Source organism: Lissotriton helveticus, chromosome 11 (assembly GCF_964261635.1).
Source record: "Lissotriton helveticus chromosome 11, aLisHel1.1, whole genome shotgun sequence".
In the NCBI taxonomy this organism is placed as follows: Eukaryota; Metazoa; Chordata; class Amphibia; order Caudata; family Salamandridae; genus Lissotriton; species Lissotriton helveticus.
This window is the reverse complement of record NC_136072.1, coordinates 320,190,803-320,210,737: the sequence shown is the minus strand read 5'-3', so window position 1 is coordinate 320,210,737 and position 19,935 is coordinate 320,190,803. Positions and strand designations below refer to the sequence as shown.

At 44.3% G+C, this 19,935-nt stretch overlaps 1 protein-coding gene across 1 annotated transcript in view; it reads right to left on the bottom strand.

The window, feature by feature from the left end:
* The window catches only part of KIF1A (kinesin family member 1A), a 2,072,061-nt gene that overhangs the window by 1,511,288 nt on the left and 540,838 nt on the right, over window positions 1-19,935 (bottom strand). Inside the window, exons 9-10 of the mRNA XM_078667093.1 lie at window positions 13,723-13,788; window positions 12,501-12,518 (exon numbers count right to left, since the gene is read on the bottom strand). Coding sequence (XP_078523219.1) covers window positions 12,501-12,518; window positions 13,723-13,788 — 84 coding nt within the window. The remainder of the gene's footprint in view (window positions 1-12,500; window positions 12,519-13,722; window positions 13,789-19,935) is intronic.

Genomic DNA, 19,935 nt, shown 5'->3' with positions numbered 1-19,935 from the left:
TTCTGAAAAGGTCACATCCATATTTAAGGATTTTAACTTAAAGGTCAAAACTTCTCAGATACATGAGTCCCCGACAGCTTTTACTGAATTTAGTAGGACAAACCCACACGACATTTCTAAATTAATTCAGTCAATTAAATCTGGATCCCCTCTTGATCCTTGCCATCCATCCATATTCATCAACATTCCGGACATCGTTTCCTTACCGCTGACAGATATCTGTAACAGCATGTTTTCCACAGGTTCTTACCCTACCATCTGGAAAAACACCATTATCAGGCCGCTTCTAAAGAAACCCTCTCTGGACCCTTTATTACCTTCCAGTTATCGTCCTATTGCCTCCCTGCCATTTCCAGCCAAGATCTTTGAATCGGTCATGAACAAACAACTTTCTGACTATATTCAAACTAATGATCTGCTGGACGAAACTCAGTTTGGTTTCCGTCAAGGTCACGGAACTGAGACTGCCCTAATTAAGGCGGCAGATGAAATCAGGGCTACAATGGACAAGGGTGGTCAGGCTGTCCTGATTTTGTTGGACCTGTCGGCGGCTTTCGACACGGTCGATCATGTAACTTTGATCGGCCGTGTCGAGGCCATTGGTGTTAAACATAGAGCCAGGGACCTTATTACATCCTTCTTAACCGACCGCAGACAAGCAGTTAAGCTGGGCACTTTCACCTCACCCACTTTCAGTCTTCCCTGTGGAGTCCCTCAAGGTTCCTCGCTAAGTCCGACCCTTTTCAATATCTATGTTTCGGACTTAGCGAGGGTAATAAAAGAGTATAACATCAATCTGACAACGTACGCCGACGACACCCAGTTGGTGTTATCCATACATAAGGACGGACCCACTGTGGCAGCAAACTTCAAAAATGGTATGAGGGCTATTAGCAGTTGGATGGCCTCCAACTGCTTAAAACTCAATTCGTCCAAGACGGAAGTTATGCTTTTTGGAAAGATTCAACCTTTGTGGTCTCCCTCATGGTGGCCTGAGGAATTGGGAACTCCACCACAACCTGTTAGCAAAGTCAGAAATCTGGGAGTGATATTTGACAACAAGCTCCTCTTTCATCACCATGCGAATGCGGTAGTCTCATCTTCCTTTAACATCTTAAGGAAAATAAAGAAAATACTACCGTACCTTCCCATAGCCACGGGAAAAACGCTAATATCCACACTAGTGTTTTCGCGCATTGACTATTGCAACGCACTCCTCCTCAATGCCCAAAAAAAGGTTATTTCTAAACTGCAATTAATACAAAATGCCTCTGCCAGAGTTCTTCTGGGGATTCCCAAATATAGCTCGGTTTCCAGACATCTAGACCAACTGCACTGGCTTCCAGTTAGAAGCCGTACGAAGTTTAAGACCCTCTGTATTGTCTATAAGGCAATAAAAGACATAGGACCTAAATTCTTGAGAAGTTCTTTTAAACCTTTGGCAACCCCTAGAACGTTGCGCTCTAACACAGCTCACATGCTTCAAATTCCTAGAACAAGGACAGTTAACTGGGGAGATAGGTGTTTCACCATAGCAGCAGCTAAACTGTGGAACTCCCTTCCCCTTAACATAAAGACCAGTCCATCTTTAATAGTTTTTAGAAAGCAGCTAAAGACTTGGCTGTTTTCTTATCGACACGATACATAGATCCTTTACTGTTGTCCCTTCGATTCATCACTGGTTTATTTTAGATTTAGCCTCAGCGCCGAGACACCTACGGGTAATTGTAGCGCTTTAAAAATTGCAAAAAAAAATAAATAAATAAATAAATAAATACCATATAAAGCTCATGGATTAGAGCTTTTCCATTCAGGACGTTTAGTACAGAGATTTGATAATTGATATAGACTTCTTTGGATCTATAACTAAATCCAGAACTGTGTTATCTTTCATTTCTAGGGGAGATGAGTTGGGGGTATCCAGGGCTAAGCTGTTGCAGTTTAGTAAGGGACAAGCACAAGTCTTTGAAAGGTATGCACATATACATCTTTGAGTTAAGAACCCCTGAATGAGAAGAACCATTGCTTCCTTGTTTTGTTTATGTAAACTGACTCTATATTTCCATATAATAGATTTGTGCTGGTACCTTGTGACTACCCTCCGGTCTCACCCCATTTACAGCCAACCTTATTTTGTTTTACAGGTAGTTACATACATATATATAAAGAGATAAAGTGGTTACTGCAATACTGCCTGATAGATAGGAATAGGTGGGAGTTGAATATCACAGTAATACTGTTTCTCTCTCTTTGTTTACTCCTAGGTCTCCCTCCCTGCTGTTCCTACCCTTTCCTTCCCTCGCTTGACCATCCCATTAGTCCAAGAGGATTTATTGTATCCGGACTTGGGGCTGTCGAGAGGTGGACCCCATTGAGCTTCATTCAGCCTGATTCCAAGGAGAACCTGGTGCCATGACAGAATAATTGGCCCGCGTTTTCTCTCCTCCCAATCAGGTGGAAGCAGACATGGCAACCCTAGATGATGTGTTAGCCTCACTAGTTTTAGTCCAATCTGAGCTGGCTACCTCACGTAGTGAGACCGCAATGTTACAGGCCAGAGTAGATCGCTTGCAGAGGAATCCCTTCGATGCATGTATCTCTTCTTTTCCCCAATCTGGTACAGCGGTAGTGGAAGTCCCCTCACAAATTCCGTTGGCCCCTCTAGAAAGATATCATGGGGACATGCACAAAGTTCAGGTGTTTCTAACCCAGGTGATGCTCCATTTTCACTGCAAACCTAAGATGTTCGCTACAAATCAGGCAAGGGTGGCCATCCTGATATCATATTTAGGAGGAGAAGCTGCCCAGTGGGCAGTGCCCATAGTACGAAAAGATGACCCCCTTCTCCATGATTGGGAAGCTTTTAAAAACGAATCTGAAAAAACCTTTGATCGCCTAGCGGAAACCTTTTCTGCATTTAAAGAGTTGCTCGAATTAAGGCAAGGAGGTAAAGACCTCTTGGTGTACTTGAATACCTTTCGTAGACTGGTGGCAGAAACGGACTGGTCAGAATCTAAACAAGCGGCTATATTTTACCAAGGTCTGAGGGATGACTTGAAGGATGTCATAGCCCAAGTTGATCCTCAACCAAAGACCTGTTCCGCTCTGATTGAACTGACGCTGTGTTCAGATCACCAATTGAAGGAACGCAAAGGCAACCATAGAAGAAGGGAACCGGGACCACTACACGTGGAACAATCAAGAACAACAAAGCACAGAGCAACTACCTCAGAACCTATGGAGATTGGGGCAGTCCGAGCTCCTCTTACACCCCAAGAACGAGATTACCGAAGAAAACAAGGACTCTGTCTCTATTGTGGGAAGAAAGGGCATTTCCTATGTGAATGCCCTGTTAAACCTAAGAGTAGTCGTCCTAGGTTCGGCCAAGTAGCCGTGATAGCTGCAGACCAGCCGTCAGAAAACTGACGTGCTTGAGGAGTGAAGAAGGATACTCCTTGAGCAGAAGTGAACTCCCTTCAGTAAAAAATGAAATCAATATCAAACCTGAACATTTCTTTATCGAAATAAAGCTTGTAGTAGGAGAAGACAAGGTTCCAATTCATGTGATGGTGGATTCTGGGGCCACGGGTTGCTTCATGGATGAAGAAGAAGCCCTCAGATTGGTAGTGGAATTAATTAAAAAGAACATCCTGGAAGAAGTATTTGCCGTGGATGGTAAACTGTTGGAGTCTGGTCCTATTCGTTTTCATACTAAGGAACATGAAGTATGTACCAGGAGAATCATTGCGAGTTCCTTACTTTTAAAATCATCCACGCTCCTCAAAATGGAACCATATTGCGATTGCCTTGGCTTCAGAAGCATGACCCCACAGTGGACTGGTCTACGTTGACTATAAAAATGGATTCAGAATTCTGTTCCACCCACTGCATCTACCCCCCCCACTGTGCCATTCAAGGCTTTATCCTGGCGTCATCACATCGCCACAGCTGCGGAGAAAGATGTGGCCTTACCGGAGTGCTATCAAAAATTTGCCCTGGTGTTCAGTGATAGCATGGCTGAAGAATTACCGCCGCATAGGATGTACGACTGCCAGATAGATCTCATACCAGGTGCTGTAGTTTCTTGCAGCAGGATTTATGCCTTAACAGAACCTGAGAAACAACATCTGAGGCAGTATCTTGATAAATATCTTTCTTTAGGGTTCATTTGTCCCTCAAGGTCACCTGCGGCTTCCCCTCTTTTTTTTATCCCAAAGGCCAATGGTGAACTTCAAACATGTATCGACTTTAGGGCTCTGAATGCCATCACAGTGAAGAATCAATAACCTCTTCCCCTTGTCTCAGTTTTACTGGAACAAGTAAAAGGGGCTGCGATATACACAAAACTCGATCTTCGTGGGGCCTATCACTTAGTTCGCATGCGTGAAGGAGATGAGTGGAAGACCGCCTTCAAGACTAGATACGGGCTTTATGAATACCTTGTTATGCCTTTTGGCCTTTGCAACACCCCTACCGCCTTCCAGTTCTTTTTGAACTATGTTCTCCGGAAGTATCTAGACCGATTTGTGGTTGTTTATATAGACAACATACTTGTCTTTTCTGCAAACACCAAAGAACATCAGGATCATGTTTGGATCGTGCTGCGAGCTTTGCAAAAGAACCACCTTTTTTGCAAAATCAGCAAGTGCAAATTCCACGTTACTACCGTGGAGTTTTTGGGAGTAATACTTACTCCAGCCGGCCAGATTATGGCAGAAAGAAAGGTAACCGCCATTTCGGAATGGCCCAGCCCCAAGACGGTGCGGTACATACAATGCTTTTTGGGATTCGACAATTTTTACAGGCGTTTTATACATCCTTTTTCAGCTTTGGTGGCACCTGTCACATGATTATTGCAAAAAATGTTTGCTTTCAAGTGGGATGAAGAAGCCCAGATTGCCTATGATGCTTTGAAAGCGGCTTTCTGCTCCGCACCCGTTTTGGTTCATGCAGATACCGAATTGCCCTTTATCATAGAAGCTGACACCTCTGATGGAGCAGTAGAAGCTGTATTATCACAAAGATATCCTACTACCGGACAGATGCACCCTGTAGCCTTCATGTCGCGTAAATTGAATAGTGCTGAAAAGAATTACACCATAGCAGAAAAGGAACTGTTGGCCATCAAGAACGCCTTTTCTGAATGGAGACATTGGATCCAAGGGGCAAAAAACCTTGTAACAATCTACACAGATCACCGCAATCTGCAGTTTATGAAATCAACTAGGCAACTTACTCCTCGACAACTCTGGTGGAGGATGTTCTTCTCCGAATCCAATTTTGTCATCACCTTCAGGCCAGGAAGAGACAACAAGAAAGCAGATGCTTTCAACCAGACAAGATACCCAGATGGAAGAAATCTCAAATCCAGCATGAACAATCATTTCACCGGATCAAGTGGTTTGTGTAACTCAAACTAATGATTTCCTACACAAGATAAGGATGCAGATCCATACTTTCTATTGGAGAGACTGGCTCAAACATCATCTCGAATGGAAGATGTTCCATGGTGTTCCCCTGAAAGGCAAGCAAGTACTATTCCCTACCATAGAAGTTAGACAACAAGCCTTTCACTGGTGTAATACACTTTCTTATGCAGGACATGGTGGGGTTAAAAAAAACATAGAAAACACCCTAAGGCAGTTCTGGTGGCCATCTCTTCGAGGAGATATCTTTCTTTGGGTACAAGGGTGTGGTATCTGTGCTCAAATGAAGACAGATAACAGGAAGTCTCAAGGCCTGTTGCAACCTATGCCCACTCCAGACAACCCTTGGGAGCAATGGTCAGTTGACTTTATTGATGGGTTACCTAAAGATCAGGGGCATACGGTCATACTTGTGGTTGTGGACTATTTGACGAAAATGGGACACTTTATTGCCTTTAGAATACTTCCTACCACAGGGCAGTTAGCAAGTCTGTTACTGGTTCATGTGGTTAGACTACATGGGCTTCCCCGTACCATAGTGTCAGACAGGGGATCTCAATTCACAGCACAGTTCTGGAAGGTTTGGTGTGCGAGGTTGAACATATATTCCGCTCTGTCCACCTGTTTTCATCCGCAAACGGATGGCCAGATGAACGGTTGAACCAAACACTCAAACAATTCCTGCGATGTTATGTAAACACTAACAAGGAGGCTTGGGTGGATTGGCTGTGGTTAGTAGAGATTGCATATAATAACGCACTTCACAGTTCCACACAACATTCACCCTTCTACAGTTCCTATGGGTTTCACTCGTGTTTTGTCCCATTTGTAACCCCCAGTCGTTCCCTAAAACTCCCAGAAGTTCAGCATAGGTTAACACACATTAAACATACTCTACTTGACACCTCGCAACATCTCAAACACGGCAAATGTATGTACCAAAGACAGGCCGATAAACATAGGAGACCTGCTCCGGAGTACAAAAAAGGGGATTTGATCTGGCTTTCTACAAGTAACATTCACTTCAAGAAACAGCTTTTTGAATCCTAAATACATTGGTCCTTACAGAGTGTTGCAAAAGGTGGGACAAGTGGCGGTGAAATTGCGTTTGCCTATGCATTTTCGTATCCATCCAGTGTTTCATGCCTCTCTGTTGAAACCTTCACGTTGTCCAGTCAAGAAGTGACCTATCCCTTTATGGGTTGATCAAAACCTGGAATACGAGGTAAAAGGGATTGTGAACTCTAAGATATCACGAAACCGTTTGTGGTATTTAGTGTCTTGGAAGGGATATGGGTCTGAAGAGGATTCTTGGGAGCCTGCCTCTTCTGTGCATGCACCCCGGCTGGTGGCAGCTTTTCACAGAAAATTCCCGGATAATCCTTGTTCCTGGCAGTGCTCTCTGAAGGGGGGATGTACTGTCAGGGCTCATCTAGTGAAATATCGTGGTACATTATCAAGGAGTGTAACGGGGGCGGAAAACTACAATTCCCATCATGCCGTGCTCTCTACCCATGGAAGCACTGACCTGACTCAAACATGCTCTCTGACATATTGTCATCGGAGCAGTATATTTCAAGATGGCGCCCGGACGAGGACGCCGATTATTCCTGCCGATCTTGTTTCCTGAGCTAATCCGGACAGTAAGGGTGCAGTTGCACCACCCCTTGCTTATTTGAAAGTGCCTCCTGTGAATCTCGGAGTCTTCCGAGATTAATCCTGCTTTTCCCCCCGTTGGTGAGATGCACGTTTCCTGCGTGGTCTCTTGCGGGTGGAAGATCAGGTATTCCTGCTTTTCCCCCGTTGGCGAGACACATGTTTCCTTTGTGGGCTCTTTCGGGTGGAAGATTGGGTACTCTGGCTTTCTCCCGTTGGCGAGACGCACACTTCCTTGGTGGTCTCTTGCGGGAGAAAGAACCTTTATTTTGTTACAGAACTCCGTGAGTAACTTTACTCTCGTAGTGAGAGAACTGCGAGAGTCTGACTTCACATTTTGTGTCTAAACCTTTGGTACGGGGAATCATTACCTCTCACTATGAAGCAATAGTGTGTGAATACCATATAAAGCTCATGGATTAGAGCTTTTCCATTCAGGACGTTTAGTACCAAGATTTGATATAGACTTCTTTGGATCTATAACTAAATCCAGAACTGTGTTATCTTTCATTTCTAGGGGAGATGAGTTGGGGGTATCCAGGGCTAAGCTGTTACAGTTTAGTAAGGGACAAGCACGAGTCTTTGAAAGGTATGCACATATACATCTTTGAGTTAAGAACCCCTGAATGAGAAGAACCATTGCTTTCTTGTTTTGTTTATGGAAACTGACTCTATATTTCCTTATAATAGATTTGTGCTGGTACCTTGTGACTACCCTCCGGTCTCACCCCATTTACAGCCAACCGTATTTTGTTTTACAGGTAGTTACATACATATATATAAAGAGATAAAGTGGCTACTGCAATACTGCCTGATAGATCGGAATAGGTGGGAGTTGAATATCACAGTAATACTGTTTCTCTCTCTTTGTTTACTCCTAGGTCTCCCTCCCTGCTGTTCCTACCCTTTCCTTCCATTGCTTGACCATCCCTTTAGTCAGAGAGGATTTATTCTATAATGACTTGGGGCTGTCGAGAGGTGGACCCCATTTAGCTTCAGCCTGATTCCGAGAACCTGGTGCCGTGACAGTATCAGGCATAATTGCTTTACAAAAGAAGATTACTTTCATGAGGTCTCTACCTTATCTACCAAGCTTAAGGCATGAGGTTACCCTAAATGACTCATACGCAATGCCCAAAAGTGAGCATGATATTGCCCGAGGGAAATTCTGCTATCCCCCAAAATCAAGTCCAACACAAACCGCATAGTTTTCGTGACCACATTCTTACCAGTATCAAATCCTATACGGAAGTCCATCTTAAAACACTGGGCTACCCTGGACGCTGGCAACTGGAATATTGAACGCCCTCTCTTTGCATTTTGCAAAAGCCATAACTTGAAAGACCATCTAGTATGAGCAGCGTTACCTAACCCCAAGCCGGCTCTAACTCTTGAATCACTGATTGGACATGCAAAAATTGGTAATTGTGATGTGTGCGATTTCACAATAGAAGGCAAGGAATTCACTTTTTTCACAATGTTGTAATTAAATATCTGTCATTTTCAAACTGTAATACGTGCAATGTAATTGATCTGATTCAATCCCCTTGCCTTAAAGTTTACATTGGCCAAACAACGCAGAAAGTGAAGACCCGCATCGGACAACACCGGAGCAGGGTCCGCTGTAAAACCCAGAATGTGCCTCTGGTAGAACATTTTAATCTTGCCAGCCACAACAAGGATGACATTAAATGGACAGTTAGCAGCGTTGTGAAACCACCACCCAGAGTTGCAAAGAAGAACTGAAACTGATTATCCGCACTGATAGCATCAAGAATGGATTGAACAGAAATTAAGATTGGACCACCCTGCTCTAAAGATCCTCATGCCGTGCTATCAATATCTGAAGAACTGTTCCTTTGTAAATTTTCAGGATTTATTTATTTATTTTATTTTTTCAGGTTACCTGTAATTTTGATGTCACGACCGCACAAACGTGACCATGCAGTTTCCATCTAACACAGATCTGGTTCCTCATGGTTATACCTTATTGGCTGTGGTTCTTATATCCTATCATGCCCTCTTCACACAAACATGCCATTACCAGTTACAATCACTGGTTATTTTTGTCTTACTGTATAACATTTATACAACATGTATTTCGGGTTTTAATGCACTTTAATTAACGGATCCCTGTATTACTTAATATATCACCTTCTCCTTTTGTAACTGTCATCTACTCTTTCTTCCATTTTCATTTCTCTATCGCCGTAGCATGCATCACTGAACTATAGTCTCTCTTCACGTGGGGCTGTGAGCGCTGTAAACTCAAGGTTGTAATCGGCCCACCGTATCCCAGCCATCGAGCTTTGGATCAGAATCGTCCCTGATCGGTAAGCGTGCATGCACTGCACACGCACACCTCTGAGCATAATCGCCGTGCACGTCCTGACCCTGACTTCCTTCTTCCCCAGGGCTGACAGTGCACCATCCACCCAGCCTGCGCCGCAGCCTAAGTCTTTTATTGAATTTTAATTATCTTTAAAGGATAGACCCATTGTAAAAGCTGCCACCTAATCACTCAAGGTAAGCGGCTCAACTTTTTTGTTGCAGGCGTCTACCGCTTTAATTTAAATCCCTCCCACCCCCTTAATTTTCTCTCACCAGGTCCGCCATGCGCAGCCACCTCTAGGCACCATCCGAGCCTCCACGCTCTCCTTCACCCCGCCCGTAACAAAGTTTACGAGGTTAGCGCATTTATCCTTATATTCACTGCCGCCATCCCTTCGCTCACACTCTGCCCTGCTGCTCCACACTTAATTCTGGCACCTCACCCTAGCATTCGCAGCTCTTGCCTTTCACTTTGCCATCTGTGGAATTCCACAGGCACAGTGACATGATATCTATTCGCATGCTGGATTGACTCGTTGGTGTATAGTCCTCCACATAATTGTATGTTTGCTATTTCCGAGCGATTTAAAGATTCATGTGCTGTTTTTTCATGGAGGCACCTGTAATATCAGTACATTAATAAGTTTCACTGGTTCCTCTCATGGAGGCGTTCACACCACTACGCATGAGTCTTTTGATCTACTGCCCTCGCTCATTTAAGTTCTCCGTGCACTTGCCTGACATCAGTGCTTTTTAACTTTGCATGCTCGGTAGTTTGCACCTGGTTGTTACATTTATCGTTCCTACTACGCACCTTCTAATTTTTCTTCCCTTCTGCCTTCCTTCCTCATTTCCCATTTCTCCACAGGCATTATATAATTCAAGCTTGTATTATACCCGTCCTGATGATGATCCTAGTATTTTAAAAAGGATCAAAAGGTTGTTGACTTGTTTAAACAGCATGCACATTAATCCACTGTGATAAATCAAGTGCACTAGCTGTTTTTTCCAAGCTTGCCCTAATTATTCGTATTTTCTACAAGCTACCCTTGTCTTGCCTGAAATGTTTCTGTCCAAATGTATTTGTTTTGTGTATGTGTAGGACGCAGGATTGTGTCCCATTGTATTGTTGAGCTCCTATTTGTTTTTGCATTTATTAATTCATTAAATTGATTGTCCGGCTGGACATCTTCAATATAGCACTGACTCTAGTCTATGTTAATCACATCATTATTGTGTCTTTTAAGGACCATTGTTTTTGTAAAAATCTGATACCCAAGGTCCTTATATACCTTGTGGGTTAGCTTGTTTGATTTAAAATACATGTAATACTTGGGGCACACTTGAAAGGAAGAAAACAGGATGTCAAGACAATTCTTGTGTATCCACTGTCTGACTGGTGTAGGGCCCTACTTTTGTCCTACCAGATTTCTGTCTCTGAGTTTGTTGTGAGCACAAGTACCTTCTTCAAACTTCAGCTTTGTGTTAGATGTAGGAGGATGCTAGTATTACCACAGTACACTCCCCACGCAACCCTCAGAGCCCAAGTTTGGTGCGGCCAAAGACTTTTGTCATCTTGAAAATGCCCTGACACATGGGATTTGGGGTCTGATTGCAGTAAGGCAAACAGGAGCTGCTGCAAAACTGGGAAGATTTACCTATGGGAATACTTACCCATTGGTTAGGAAGGTGCCAGAAGTCACCACCATACACTACTTGGTGCCAGGCATAAATGTGGCAGAATTAGGCACCCTCTTCAGAACACTTTTCTTAATCTGTGGATGATCAGAAGTGGACCGGACCTGCTGTCTGTGACCTCAAAGGACCCCTGAAGGGCTGGACATGCTCCATCTTGTGCCTAGGACAAAAGTGTTCTTCAAGGATCTGTTAACTGACTTCCTGTGTGGATACAGGGAAACAACAAGCTGCAAGAGGCCTTTACTTTGACTCTTTTGTTTGCCTCTGCCTGATACACTGTAAGTCTATAAGTGACTCCCCTGAAATCCTGGGGGGGTTTAGAAGTGTATTTTTGTTGTTGATTGGGACTTAAAAGACTAAGGACGGATTTAGATCTTGGTGGACAGGTTACTCAGTCTCAACGGGGACAGATAGACTGTCCGCTGAATTATAAATCCCATTATATCCTATGTGATGTATATATTGGTGGAAGGGATATCCGTGCCCTTCATGATAGAGTAACTCTTCGGCCATGATCTAAATCAGGCCCTAAGTCAGAATGTAAAATCTTTGACAGAAACAAACTTGGTTGGTGTATCTGCCACATGGTCTGTCATGGTCGGTATAAAATTGCGCCTGGGTCATGATCTATCACGAGCATTGTCTATCATTGCCGCCTAAAATATTTTTGTGTTATTTTTACTTACGACTTGAAAATGTCATATCGCCTGTTCTCAATATTGGATTTTTGTGATTCTGGTGTCATTTTGTTTGTTAAATTTATATTTTATTTTCTAATTCAGTTTCCGATGCTTTTTTCTTTTCCATTTTGGCATTATCACTGTTATGGTACTGCATAAATACCTTATACCCTCGCCTACATTAAACCTGTCTGATTTGTGTCATAGCTACCAGGGGATTGAGCTTGGGCTCACTAATTTACTTGCGTGACTCGGTGTAGTCACCCTGGCAAGGGCTGGGATTATTCTTTGAAGAGGGAAGTCACTCACCCCAAATATTAATACAGTTTCTTACACCTACACTCTACAAAAAAGCTTCCAGTACGTGTGGGGCTAACTTGTATGATTTCTGAAGAATTACCTCCGATTTAGGGGTATCAAATTACATACATAATTACATTTGTAAACTGTCAGTTTTTTTCTACCTGAGCAGCTCTTCTCATGGATGCGGCAGCTGCTTCATGGGGCAATATAAACAAGTTGGGCAGACTGTTGTTGGGGAGTCTGAACATGTGCCTCCAATGCCTGTCTGCAGAACTTACCATGAGGATAGTGTAACAGGTACTCACAGATGACAAAATGGATCAATGACTCTAGCATGGCAGTGCCATGGCTTATCTAAATAGGGTATGGCAGATATTTTTTTTAGCAGTAGTAAAATGTTGCTCACCTTGTTGGGTCCAGAATCCTGTAAAGAAGAAGAAATTCGTTTTAGTCTCTATTTGATGGATGTACACTTGCAGTTTGCTGACATATGACATTCTAAACTAAGAGGAACAACAGTAAACCCCTATTTGAAAGGAAAGTAACCGACAGATCCACTGTTTTTGCAATTACCCACCCAGCAACCCATTTTTTAGGTCGAGCCTTTGCAGCGCTTGTGCTGTCTGGAAGATCTGTTGTATATACTTTGTGGGCTCTGGAGTTCCGCTTCCAGTTTTGCTTAGGGACTCTTTTTTCTGTTCGACTGCCTCTATTTAACTGTCTTGATAGAAAACGACCAGTAGAGGTCAATAAAATACAAGAATTTCTTTCTGCTTCAGGACTTTCTTTTATATTTTTCTGGTAACTGCCTCTATTTAACTCGCTTGATAGAAAGCAACCAGCATAGCCCAGTAAAACACCAGAATCACTTTAGCATTCCCTAGATTCCAGGCCATAAAAACTTGTCTTCCACGAGCACCCGTAGACAATAATCTTTTCTTTTAATCTTGTACTTTCAGTGAAATGACCACCGAAGGCCCTAAGTTTATTTTGAAAACAGAGCTTTAGAAAATATAATTTCCCGCTGATAGGCAGTTTTTTTCTCCATGTGTTCCCATACCTGGCGTGTCACGCAGTTTGGGGTTTACTTTTCCTCCATGTTAAACAACAGTAGATGTTTCAGCACCCAGGCTAATGTGCTGCATAGCTAAATACATGTAAGTTCCCAAAGGCGAGACCGATTGCATTGCAAATGCTTGTTAAACCACTTGTCAGCCTTCCTTTTAGGGATAAAATATTGCTTCACTGAGCAGAATAAATCCTCTGTATATGAACAAATTGAGAGGTGACTACACTTAATAATACTGATTTCTTGAAAAGTGATTAAAAATACCAAGCATTATATGAGGCATGTCTCTAATAGTGGGAAGTCCATTTTACTTGTTGGTCAGTTCAAACATAACAAGTCTGGTGGGATATTGGATGTTGAGATTTATCCTATCTTTAAATGTGCACATAGTTGCCAGCCTTGCTGTTCGACCTCAGGTGTACTGCATGTGTTTTTCTTTGGAGATATGCATGTGCTGCACTTGCCGAAACCTCAAGGTCCATTCTAAAGGACATGCATCATCTGCTGCAACTTTAGACTTCATTTCAAAGCAATCAAATTAGTGGGTTGGTAAACTTACCATCTCTGCCAAGGCAGAGATCACTTTTCCCAGTGTAGTCAGTGACTTGTTAATGTTTGCCCCTTCCTGAAAGACAAAAACAAAGAAAGAATGAAATGGGGCGACAGCGAGAAGATAAATGTAAGGTGTGAGGTAAGCACTTCTGAAGAAAATAAAAATATAACACTGCAAGGAACAGGACAGGTGATAGAAACATCAAGGATGAGGTTATAGAGATGTTGCAAGCTAACAAAGCCAGTATGTTTAGCTTTTGTATAACCAATCTTAGTAGGTTGATTTTGTAGTTTTTTGTTGTTTAGCTGTTACAAAAACAGTGTGGCAAGAAGAGAATTTTACTTAATTGCAAGTAGGTTGGCATTTCTTTATCTGTGATCCTGTACATTTATGTGAAAGCAAATTCAAGGGACTAGAATTAGTTGTCGTCTGAGAGGAAAGACTATTCTGCAGACTAGGAGAAAGGTTGTAGAGTAAAGCCACCCACAATGTAGCTAGCTTCCTTCAGTTTGTGTGGTCAGGGTTGATACCTCACTGCAAAGGAAATCCCATTTTGTCCAGTTAATAAAGTTGGCCATTAAACAGCTTGAACCAAATGTCAGGGGAAATAACCTTTAAAATTCAAACTTTCAGGGGCATAGCTTGGGGCCTGAGCATGATAGCGGCTCTTTTTGATCATGAGCTTCGCAGCTGCACCCCTGTATGAATTTAAGCTGAAGTTCCCCCCAACCACATAGAAGCTGGACGGATATGCAAATATTTTGAGACAGTCACACACTTATTTTATTTTAAGGGTTCCAAGAAAAAAACACAGCAATATGTGATAATCTGACTGCAGCGCCATGGCTTTTTCATCACAAAAAACCTGCTCTATATCTCGGGATAAAACATCATGACCATCCCCCACACCTCTTACTGGTTAAAATACTTCAGGTACTAGCTAAACAATGCTGTACACTCAGGGTGCTCCTTCCCCTTTCTAAAATTCTTTATGTGTCTATCTCCTTCGGGAAATGTACTGTGTGTGTTTCTCACTTCCCACAATTTCTTCCATCCACCACCAAAAAAGTGTGTGGCAGGTGAGGAGGCACCTCAAGGAAACACCCTCCAGGGAGCTACTGATAGGTTCTCATCAGTGTGCTTCACTCATCATCATCGGCAGCCTACACAACATACAAAATATATGTGATGGAGCACAACAGTAGGTCTTGTTTCTAATGTGAGCAAACACACAGCAGCGATTAAAATTGGAAATAGTGCCAGTGGTTGTTTAGCTCGTTTTTATAGTGTAGGAGCTAGACCATTTCCTTTCAATTGCTCTTGAAGTAGGGGGTCAGGTTTTTCACAAATTTTGTTTCAATTAAGTTGTGCACAATTTTTCACATATATTTTGTATGGTGTGGAGGCTGCCGATGATGAAAAAGTCGTGAGTGGAGGGCCTCTGTAGCTCCTTTTTTTGAAGAGCAGCGCCATGGTATCAACGGATCCAAAGAGACACTGCCCCTTGCTTGAACCTTTGAAAACTTGGATTTTACTTCCCTGGAAATTGCCTGAAATGGGCTGTGCATTTCTTCATTCAGCATTAAGAAAGAATAGCAGCCACGGCCCTTGGAGGGAGTTGCAGTGGGGCAGAGAGGTGGGGCGGGGGGTGCTAAAAATCGGAAGATGGATAATTGGAGGTAAGTAAACAATGTAATTAATAAAACGAATTTCGTAGCGCGCCCTGCATTGCAAACAAAATTAGTTTTATTAATTAAATTGTTGACGGGGTCAGCAGCAATGGGGGGAAAAGGGGTGGGAAAGGAGGAAAAAGATAAGACAAGCAGATCACAGGAAAGTGCAGAAAACAGACAAAAGCAGAAAGATTGATTTAGAAAAGAGGGTGAAAAACGAGTGGAAAACAGGAGCGGAAAGCAGGAAAAAGGGAAGACAAGCAGAGCACAGGAAAGTGCAGAAAGCAGAAAAAAGCAGAAATATAGATTTAAAAAAGAGGGTGAGAGGAGGAGCCAAGATGGAGATCGGGATGGCTGCGTAACCGCTCGGCTCTGTTAGCCTCCTCACCCCGCACATACATCCTGGCACTTATCCTGAGCTGCAACGGCATCTACATGTAGGCGAAGAGTCACTTTCACTTACCGCTTGCTCCTGAGGCTTCTACTTGCTGCAGACCCGCTGGAGTGTCCCCAACTGTTTTGAGGCCTTCGCGGAGCTGGGACCGGGGTCTCGGGAGCGCAGAGTGGCCGGCCGCTACTGCAACAACAGCGGCCTCTGGTGGTGGTGAGGACTCGGCCGGAGGAAACTGAAGACCTGGTTGCCGATGGCGACAGTGCCAACCTAGCCCAACTGGCGGAGAACCATGTGGGGAGTGTGATGCAGCTGGGTCGAGGGAGGTGAATGATTCTGGGCCCCCCATTCCGGTGTTGTATCCGGGCCCATTACCGACTTTGCCCGGAGTCGGCGTGCTGCCCCCAGGGTGCGGCGGAGTTTTTAGCCTTTTGGTGACTCTCCGCTGAGAAACCTGCCTTGGCCTGTGAGATTCCCGTTGTGAATCCTGTTCCTCCCTGATGTGAGACCCGGTCCCGAGGTGAGGTGGAGGGGGACGAGGCCGGAGCAGCTAAGATGGCGGAGAGCACCCTCGTCCGCACACCTCACCCGGGCAGAGAAGCCGCTATGCGAGAGAGTCCTGGGGTCTGGCGACACGAGAGAGAGCCCACGTCCAGAGATGTTTTGGCTGCGTTAACAACTCTGCATAAGACCCTGATCCGGGACGCCCGGGATCTGGGAAGAAGGATGGCCGCCATTGTTGTCCCACCGCTCCACAAGGATAGGGATGAATCACAAGGAAGCGCCGATGTGCCCGCCTTTGCGTCAGTGATGAACGTTCCAGCTGCGCCTACGTTTGTGGAGACGCCGATAGACCCGGTCCGTGACATCGCTTTGGATTGCTCTGTTGTGTTTGGGAGTGACTCGTCGGGGTCTTTCTCTGTACGGCGGCGGAAGAAACAACATCGATCCATAGTTTGGGTTGCCCCAGCGGCGCTTTCCACAATTGTCGGATTGTGTGTCTTTCTCCTCCTGGCTGGTGAGACTGTGTTCTGCCTGGGGGATGTTTCCGGCATCGGTGCTGCCACATACAGAGTTCCGCCATGCGTACTTGACTGGGATTTGGGGGCTACGGTCCCATGGAGTATAGGCGCTTCTCGGACCGCCCGGTTCGGTTGGACCCGCCACACTGTACTGTATGCCGATTGATGAATGGCCGTATGTGGGTACTATTGATAGAGAAGGCCAGGGATGATATCGTTTCGGATATGATGGAACACTTTGTTGGCTGACGGTGTTTTGGAGGGACACTCCACGGGGATGTTCCCGATTGACTTTATGATTCTTGCTTACTGTGGCACTTCTGACTTTGCTTCTGATGTATATTGTGCGCGATGGGTGAGGGGGGGGGCCGGGTGGTCTGATCGGTGGCCCTTCTCCATATTTTTTCCTTTCCTTTTCTTCCTCTTTCTTATATATTTCGGGTATATTTTTAGGGCGATAGGCACGCTGCTGGGGGGGTAGGCCGTAGCCTTCTGCAGGGGTGCAGGGTGAGGGGTAGGGGGGAGAGGGTTGTTTATTTGTCCTTTCTTTGTCTCTATGGCCCTTTGCTTTTTCTTTTTCTAAGTGTCGTCGTCTTCATGTTTCCTACAATCTGTTTTGTTTTAAAGGGCTGGGGTGCTGATTCGACATGACGTGTATGTGTTGTTTACATTTATCCTGACTTGTATGCCTTGCCTCCGTGTCCTTAAGTGTATTCGCACTCATTGCGGATTTCTGTTTCATGTTGCTATTGTGGGATCATGTGTGACCGTCTGGCACTTCTTCTGATATTTTTTCTGTTTTATTTTTTCTTCATTGTAAAATTGACCTTCTTAAATCCTGTTTATTACGTTGTACGCTTAAATATGAGTCATATCCTGGATACTTACCTGCCCCGGCTTCTGGACCGCAGTTTCTTTTATATTGCTCTGCTTACCTTACGAATTGATTAGCGGCCGGCCGGGATGGTTGTAGGCCCATGCTTATCTTGATGTGAAGTGATAATAAAGGTTTTAAAAAAAAAAAAAAAAAAGAGGGTGAAAGACCAGAGTGGAAAGCACAAGACAGAGGTCCACTGGACCACCAGGCACGAGGCGCAGGTGAACCTTGGGTGGAGGAGGGCCTTGAACACTCACACTAGAGAGTGAAGGGAGTGCACTCACACTAGAGAGTGCACTCAATGGTGGAGCTGCGAGGGTGGGAGAGCAATTTCACTGACAAAAGAGTTAATGGTCTTACTGAGTCTAGGGTTGCGGTATTACTATTTTCCAGACATAATTCCCTTCCCCCTTACTTTGCTCTCCCCTCCTCCACAATCACAAGTCATATGTGTCTAAACAGCCCTCTCTCTTTCTCATCCTTCAGGATCACGTCCTCTTGCTCAGCATTGACTCTTTACAGAGAGCACGCCATAACACGAAGCAGACGTGGAACCTTCATCATAAGTATCATTATTGCCCGGTCTGATGGATGACAGGCTGAGACGGTTCAGCTGAGACCGGAACCAGTGTCTGCCAGGGTGCATACTGATTCTACAGGGAGCGCATAAGCCACTTGACATTCTGACTAGTTTTTTACACAGATAGAGTAAGAAACAAGTTACTTACCTTCGGTAATGATATATCTGTAAGAAACATTAGTTAGTGATAGATTCCTTACCTTAGAATTACCCGCAGGCGTCAGACTGGATCCGGAAAGTTTTCGTCAGCAGTACCCCTGCACGTCGGTAGGCGTCGTCGTGCAGCTCCGTGTACCTGGCTGGCATCGTAGTCGCTGAGATGACGTCACTGGAGTTACTTAGATGCTCCCACGCACGCTGATGTCAGTTCTGTACATGACTTTCCGCGCCAGGTACGCAGAACCGTGAAAGATACTGACCGCTGGTGCATTGAAACTAGGGCCCTGAAAGGGATGACCTTAACCATAGAAATCAGTTTGCAGAACTGGGTGGATAGGTGGGCGGTAAGGAATCTATCACTAACTAATGTTTCTTACAGATATATTGTTACCGAAGGTAAGTAACTTGTTCATCTGAAAGAAAGTCGTTAGTGACAGATTCCGGTGGTTGGTCTGCGAACCAAGATCACACCAGAAAGTCACGGAGAACAGAACGGCCAAAAAGCTGTCTCTCCGGACTTGACTGTCAAGGCAATAATGCTTAGTAAAAGTGTGCAGCGAGGCCCATGTGGCTGCCTGATAGATGTCTTGCAGGGGGACACCATGTCCCAATGCCATAGTAGCTGCTGTTGCTCTCATAGAATGGGCGTGCAACCCCACCAGAGGTTCCTTTTTAGCCTGAGAATAACAGGCCTTGATACACAAGACAACCCAGCAGGATATAGTCCTCTTGTGTACAGCCCGGCCTTTCTTGGCGTCTATGTAGCCAACAAAGAGCTGGCCATCCACCCGGAACTCTGTGCGATTCAGGTAGAATGAGAGCACTTAACGGAATTACCCCAAATTTGGCAAAAAAATAGAGCTTGGTTCAGAAAGTGACTTTTTTTTAAATGGTGTAAATCCATTCAGTAATTTTTGAGAAATTCAAAAAATAAGAGTAAAAAAAATCCATTTCCCATAGGAAACTTTGGGCAAGGCTACAGCCGAAACTTTACCCCAAATTTGGCAAAAAGTTAGTGCTTGGATCAGAAAGCGATCTTTTTTTTAAATGGTGTAAATACATTCAGTAGTTGCTGAGAAATTAAAAAAATAAAAGTTTTGATATCTGGGCGGAGCCTAACTCTTGAGCATGAGCTTCACTGTGATTGGCTGCCAACACTCCAAACCAGGAAGTGTTGGCAGCCATCTTGTGACTCGGTAGAAGCGAGTCATCAGAAACCAGAGAAACAAAGATATAAAACAAGAGAAGGGGGCAAGGTTGAAACACCCTGACCCTCTAGGACTGCTCAAGGGGTCCCAGAAGGACCCGAGGGCCAAAAAAAGCATGTTTTTTATTCCATCGTAATTCGTGCTGGGGTCGCAAATTCCACCGAAATTGTTTAAAAACAATAAAACGCGGGTTTCCGTTTTTTTATTTTAATGAGTACCCGGGTGGGCCAGCTCCCGGGGGCATTTCTTTAAAAATATTAGGAGGATCCCGCTGGGGTCCCCGCAGCCCCGGGGACCACCACATCCCTG